General features: G+C 43.4%; 1 protein-coding gene across 1 annotated transcript; it reads left to right on the forward strand.

Moving 5' to 3' along the window:
* Positions 1-3,224: 3,224 nt before the first annotated feature.
* On the forward strand, positions 3,225-4,839 carry LOC103637658 (expansin-B3). The gene is made up of 4 exons (XM_008660160.3): positions 3,225-3,581; positions 3,714-3,823; positions 3,940-4,124; positions 4,288-4,839. The coding sequence occupies exons 1-4, from the start codon at positions 3,395-3,397 to the stop codon at positions 4,607-4,609; spliced, it is 804 nt and encodes a 267-aa protein (XP_008658382.1). The 5' UTR covers positions 3,225-3,394; the 3' UTR covers positions 4,610-4,839.
* Positions 4,840-6,786: the final 1,947 nt, after the last annotated feature.

The raw sequence follows: 6,786 nt of genomic DNA on the forward strand, positions 1-6,786 counted from the left end.
TATTTGAGTTGGGGCCTATATATACTTCACCCAACCGGCCATTTGGAGGGGTGGGAGCCCAAGCAACATACCAAGGCATATTGTAGACATTTCCAAGTGCTCAAACACCCAAGTGCTTAATAGAATCACTCGGTGATTAGCGTAGGTGCTTTGCGAAGTGCTTAGGTTAGTTAGACCGCATTAGCGCTTGCTCTAGGTGAATCCTAGTTAGTTGAGTGAGTTTAGACAAACCACACAACCCCTCGGCTCTTGCGTGGGCCATTGTAATTGTATCAAGTGGGGCGAGAGTCTTGCGAGACCGTGACAACCGTGTTTGTGTCACGACCGCCACCGTGTACCGGAGGGAACGAGGCCCGCGGCGTTTCGGCCGGAAGCTCGATAGTGGAGACGGCGAGGAGCGTCCGAGAGGAGCCAGAAGCGGAGCACCACTTGCACGTGGAGAAGGCCCGTGGCTCTCTACGGAGTTACTCGATCGTGGTGCTTGGCCCTCGCGTGGGCTTCCCTTTGCGTAGGGGCACCAACGAGGATTAGTCGGGACCTTGCGCGGTTCCGGATACCTCGGTAAAAATACCGGCGTCATCCACGAGAGTTTGCTTCTCTACTTTGCTCTTTAAGTTTCCGCATTTATATTAAGCATTTAAGTTTCAATCTTGTATTCATGCTTATATAGTGTAGATTGAAACTTAGACATTGCGGTAGAGATAGCAACACTTAGACAAAACCTAGTTTGCACATTCTAGTTTGATTATTGGCATAGGATTTGCTCTAGGGATTTAATTGTGGCCTAGTTTAGTAAAAGTTTTAGAAGTCCTAATTCACCCTCCTCTTAGGCGTCACCCGTTTCCTACAGCTGCATAAACATGGGACTAGACTTGCCAAATGCCCGTTCCAAGAAAGCATCTTTCTTTGTAATCCATTCAGGGGTGACATCATCCCTTCTTACATGGCCCATGTACATCCACTCATGGTCCTCCATCATATAACATATATAATAGCATAGTGTAATATAAACATGTAATGCATGTACACTACTTTCCTACCTTCTAATAAGTGAGGATAGGTCCTAATCACACCTGCGGTTGCGTAGATGGGGTTAGTTTCTATGCTCTACTCTGATCCGAGACAAAGTTTCGACAATACCTCCCCACTGTTCTCCAAATACACGTCCAGACAGGGAGAGTGTGTATCTGGAGAACAACAGGAAGGTGACATCAAAACTCTGTCTTGGATTGGAGTAGAGCATAGAAACTAACCCCATCTACGCAACTGCGAGGTGTCCAAAAAACATGGACAATTCGAAATAGATACATTTGTAGATATGCAAAGATCTGGATATCTACATCGTATCTCTTTCGAACGAGAGACACCTAACTAGGTTACATGATCTACGACTATGATGCGGAAATCGAGGTTATACTTAGGGTGGCAGTGAAGTCCAACTAGCGGTGCTGTGGTGGGTCGGTGCAGTGGTGACGTGACGTGGTGCAGGCAGACTTGCAACGGCTAGGAAGACCTCTACAAAAAAAGGAACATGATTCTATCAACACAAAATTTCGACAGCACCTCCCCCGCACGGTGAGGTTTCCAAAACCTACAAGTAAAACTAACAATGCGATGACTTCCATCCACACATATACATCAATACCTCGATAACCACATATACATCAATCTATGCGCGATACAAAAAGTCTGTTGCAATATCAATAACAATATTAGCTCCGATTCACAATAACAATAACAATCAAACCAATAACATAACAATCAAATATTATCACTAAACCGATTCTATAAAAATAACAATACTAGCTCCGATTCTATATCACTAAATTGATTCTATAACAATAACAATAAACCACGAACATGACCGTGAACACATGCAGTTGTTTTCTGATTTTGTTTTCACGAAACAAATGGATCGCTAGTTCGCGGTCATGTTTCATGAACATGGTGTTCTAAATTTCTGGTCTGTTTCTAAAATAGGTCGTAACTTGTGCTAAATAACATGAATATCATTTTTGCATTCACTGTTTTCTATTTTTCGAGTGACTTGCAGTTCGAATCTGAACTTGCGATCTAGATTTTGTTCATGAAAACAAAGTCAGAAAACAACTGGATCGCAAGTTCGCGGTCATGTTTCACGAGCATGATGTTCTATTTTTTTGGCATTTTCCTGAAATAGGCTGTAACTTGTACTAAATAACATGAATATCATTTTTGTATTCAATGTTTTTCCATTTTCGAGTGTCTTGCAGTTCAAATCTGAATTATCCGAAAAAATTCAATTAAACCAACTAAATATAATAGTTATAGCAAACACTTTGATAAGTATGCCAAAATTGAACATGTAGGTCTATATACTGTAGGAATACACCGCAAAAAGTTTGGTAAAAAAAGAAAAAAAATCAAATATACTTTGCCGAGTGTCAAGGCAAGACACTTAGAGTAGACTTGCTTTGCCGAACGTCTACTGATGACACTCGACAAAGACATAACTTTGACGAGTGTCCTTTTCCGGCACTCGGCATAGGTAACGGTCGTCAACTGTACACGGCTACTGATAGCCATTGCCGAGTGCCATGATATGTCGAGAGCTCGACGTTCGGCAAATTCTTCTTTGCCGAGGGTATTTGTATGCCAAGTGTTTTGCACACGCTAAAGACGGTCTTTGCTGAGTGCTTGTTCGACGAGAGTGACACTCGGTAAAGTATTTTTTATTGAATGTCTGAGATTTTACAATCGATAAATCTTTGATTTCTCAGTAAAGAACACGTTTGCGGTAGTGTACATGGCATTCTGCCATTCACCGTAGCGTCGTTGGACTAGTAATACTGCATTCGGTACGCGAAACTGAAACAGATTAGGTAGCGCTTCCATCTAATCCATCTATGTAGTAGCTATAGAAACATGTATGCATGCATGATCCAGGGGTTTGGTACACAGGATCCATGCAATGATTACTCATCAATTATAGTTTCCTCCCATGATTTGCAGACCTGTCGTTCCTTCTGTATCCGGCTGTGCACGAATCTCCCGTTACTAACACTGCATATACTACCTTCACAATGCAAAGTGAAGGTCCTAGCAACTCTTGATAATGCACACCGTGCGATATATAACTGCCAAGCGGCCGTTACCCCCTTTTTTTATTAATTAGTTCTCCGTTTCTCGCATGATTTGCTCCGTAGCCATGTGACCCCTACCTAAGGCCAAAGCACCACGTCGGCGGGCGCAAGCGCAACGGCCGTTGATGGCGACCGCGGCGGGCGCGCTCGCTGCCATCCTTGGAGATTCGTTTCCGGTCTATAAATACCCGGGCAAGGTGGTCTTTCCAGATCATCGAAACACACACAACTCCTCTTGTCGGCCAAAGTAGCTCTACTAGCAGCTAGCAACTATGGCGTCCTCCTCCTTCTCCAAGGTGCTCGCACTTGGTGCGCTCATCTTCTCCCTCCTTGTCACGTATGGCTCGTGCGCTAGACCGGCCAACTTCACCGCCTCCGACTTCACCGCCGATCCCAACTGGGAGGCTGCCAGAGCCACCTGGTACGGCGCGCCCACCGGCGCTGGCCCTGACGACGACGGTACGTGCAGACGGCGCCGTCGCTGCTGTGTGTCTCTCGTTTTTGGCATATGCACACTGCACCTCTGCATGTACGTGTTGCGCTGTTGGCTTAACGCACGCACGGTATCCATTAATTGACGATCTGCTGCAGGTGGTGCCTGCGGGTTCAAGAACGTGAACCTGCCGCCCTTCTCCGCGATGACGTCGTGCGGCAACCAGCCCCTGTTCAAAGACGGCAAGGGATGCGGCTCCTGCTACCAGGTAGCTAGATCAATTGGTCAGACGAAGACCCTTTGATCCGGTGGTGCCTGCTCTGCTTTAATGTAAAAGTTCCGACTTTTGACTAACGAACCCTGTCTTGTTTCCGTTCCCGCCAGATACGGTGCCAGAACCACCCTGCCTGCTCCGGCAACCCAGAGACGGTGATCATCACTGACATGAACTACTACCCGGTCGCCAAGTACCACTTCGACCTCAGCGGCACGGCTTTTGGCGCCATGGCCAAGCCCGGACGCAACGACGAGCTCCGCCACGCCGGCATCATTGACATCCAGTTCAAGAGGTGGGTGTCGTCGTCGTCGTCATGCGCAAGTGCACATGCACCGCACATTTGCGCAGAGCGCCACACAACAGGCCCCACACCTGCATATATACAATCTAGATTTTGAGGACTGTTGTCGGACACCAGACTAATGGAAACATGCATGTCGATCACGCACATGCAGAGTGCCCTGCAACTACCCCGGGCAGAAGGTGACGTTCCACGTCGAGGAGGGCTCCAACGCCGTCTACTTGGCGGTGCTGGTCGAGTTCGAGGACGGCGACGGCGACGTGGTGCGGGTGGACCTCATGGAGGCCAACTCCGGCTACTGGACGCCGATGCGCGAGTCCTGGGGATCCATCTGGAGGCTGGACGCCAACCATAGGCTGCAGGCGCCCTTCTCGCTGCGCATCACCAACGAGTCCGGCAGGACGCTGGTGGCCAATCGGGTCATCCCGGCCAACTGGGCGCCCAACACCTATTACCGCTCCATCATTCAATATTAAGCTCTGCTACTGCGCTCTGATTCCCTGTCCATTGCCTTATTCGTTGGAACTGTATGTAATTGTATCTTCTCGGTGCATATGATTGCGGCGTGCCTCAACTAGGTAGTCAGTGAGACGGACGTCAAGGTTGACATAGTAGGAGATGCATTCCCGCTCATTTTGTCAATGTATGAATCAGTGTGACCAAGGCTATATATAAATTATAAGCAGCTTCTCAATGGCATTCAGTACGTCCGGTTCCCAAATCCATTTTTATGCAGCTTCTCATCGTTGATTATATATTCAGCATTTTAGGTGAATCTTGTCTTAGACATCGATCCAAACCAGCAAAACTGAGATGCCTGTTTGTTTCGGCTTCTGGCAGCTTCTGGCCACCAAAAGCTGTTGCGGACTGCCAAACGCTCAACTTTTCAGGCAGCTTCTATAAAATTCGTTGGAGCAAAAACCATCCAAAATCAACATAAACACATAATCGGTTGAGTCGTTGTAATAGTAGAAATCGGTCACTTTCTAGATCATGAGCCCTATGAACAACCTTATCTTCCTCCACACGTAATCGTAATGGTATTCAGATTCTCCCCACAGCCAGATTCTCCCCACAGCCAGATTTTCAGAAAAGCTGGTCAGAAAAAAGCAATGAGCAAGAAGTTTAACTATATTTATAAAAAATTGTATCAATATCCATATCTTTAAATATATTTATTATAAAATATATTTCATAATTAATCTAACATAGGATTATTGTACTTGTCAAGTAAGACTTTCCATTATATAATTAGTGTAGTTTATAGGTAAAATAATGTTTTACATGACCATATACACGATCTCCTGACCATAGCCTAAAGAAAATAGATCTTTAAAGGATGAGTGCACTTGGACGAAGGCAATGAGCAAGAAGTTCAACACCTTAAAACAAGATATTAGAAGACTTATTGAAGACCTATCAAAATTGATATCTTCTTACAAAATGAGTACGCAAAAAGCCACAGATTCTATAAAAGAGGGAGCAAAACATTTCTAAAAAAGATTTGAGAAAATCCTTTACAAAAGCAAAAGGTAAGTGGTTGCAAAATGCAAATATGGTACAAAATGTTAAGTTAATAGCAAAACATTCAATTGTCTTAGATATAAATCTCAGTGAGTACCTTCTAAAATCTTACGAGCATTAGCGAACATTTTACAAAGTTAGCAGTGTTATATTTGCTTTGGTTGTGTTGGCATCAATTACCAAAATGGGAAGATTGAAAGGGAAATGGGATTTAAACCAACTCTATATTTGTTTTGGTGTTTGATGACCATCACAATTTGTTGGACTAACTAGTTTGTTAAGTGTCTACTGATAGGTTTATTAGAAAGATTATAGAAGACCAAATGAAGATAAACAATTCATACGTAGGGGGCAAGGAGATATTAAGTGAGAAATGACTTAGAGTTAATTCAGTGTTTGGATTAGTCCTATAAGCCTCTAGAAAACTATTAGAATATGTTGGAACAACTGAAGTGACCAGATTCGGAAAATGATGTTCCAGGAGTCAAAGCCAGCTAAGTATGAGGCAATATGAGGAAAGTGATGAAATGATCAAGACCTATGACTGAAAGTAGTTGGATGAACTCAAGAAATGTTTTTCTAAGTCATTGAAGTGGATAAGAGACTAGCCAAATGAAGCCAATTAAGATGTGCCCCAAAAGGACTAAGTCTAGCTGCTCTAAGTTGCACCTTGTCTTAGACATCGATCCAAACCAGCAAAACTGAGTTGGTTAGCTTTTTCTCTCTCTCCCTATCCAAACAAAAATGTAAATATAGTTTTCTGAGGAACAAAATAATTATAAGTTTAACTAGATTTATAAAAAATTGTATCTTTAAATATATTTATTGAAAATATATTCCATAACTAATCTAACATAGGATTATTGTACTTGTCAAGTAAGACTTTCCATTCTATAATCAGTGCAGTTTATTGGTAAAATAATGTTTTACATGGCCATATATACGATTTCCTGACCATAGTCTAAAGGAAATGGATCTTGGTAATATAACCATTTAGACTAATGTGTTCACTACTATTTATGTTTATAGTTAAAAGGATGTGTGCACTTGGACGAACGCAATGAGCAAGAAGTTCAACACCTTAAAACAAGATATTAGAAGACTTATTGAAGACCTATCAAAATTGACA

Source organism: Zea mays, chromosome 1, assembly GCF_902167145.1.
Source record: "Zea mays cultivar B73 chromosome 1, Zm-B73-REFERENCE-NAM-5.0, whole genome shotgun sequence".
NCBI classification, from domain to species: Eukaryota; Viridiplantae; Streptophyta; class Magnoliopsida; order Poales; family Poaceae; genus Zea; species Zea mays.

What these genes read in the sequence shown, in the direction of transcription:
- LOC103637658 (XM_008660160.3), top strand. Translation starts at nt 3,395, where the DNA reads ATGGCGTCCTCCTCCTTCTCCAAGGTGCTCGCACTTGGTGCGCTCATC. An exon ending in GATGCGGCTCCTGCTACCAG is followed by an intron (nt 3,824 to 3,939) that starts GTAGCTAGATCA and finishes CGTTCCCGCCAG; the next exon opens with ATACGGTGCCAGAACCACCC. An exon ending in ATTGACATCCAGTTCAAGAG is followed by an intron (nt 4,125 to 4,287) that starts GTGGGTGTCGTC and finishes ACGCACATGCAG; the next exon opens with AGTGCCCTGCAACTACCCCG.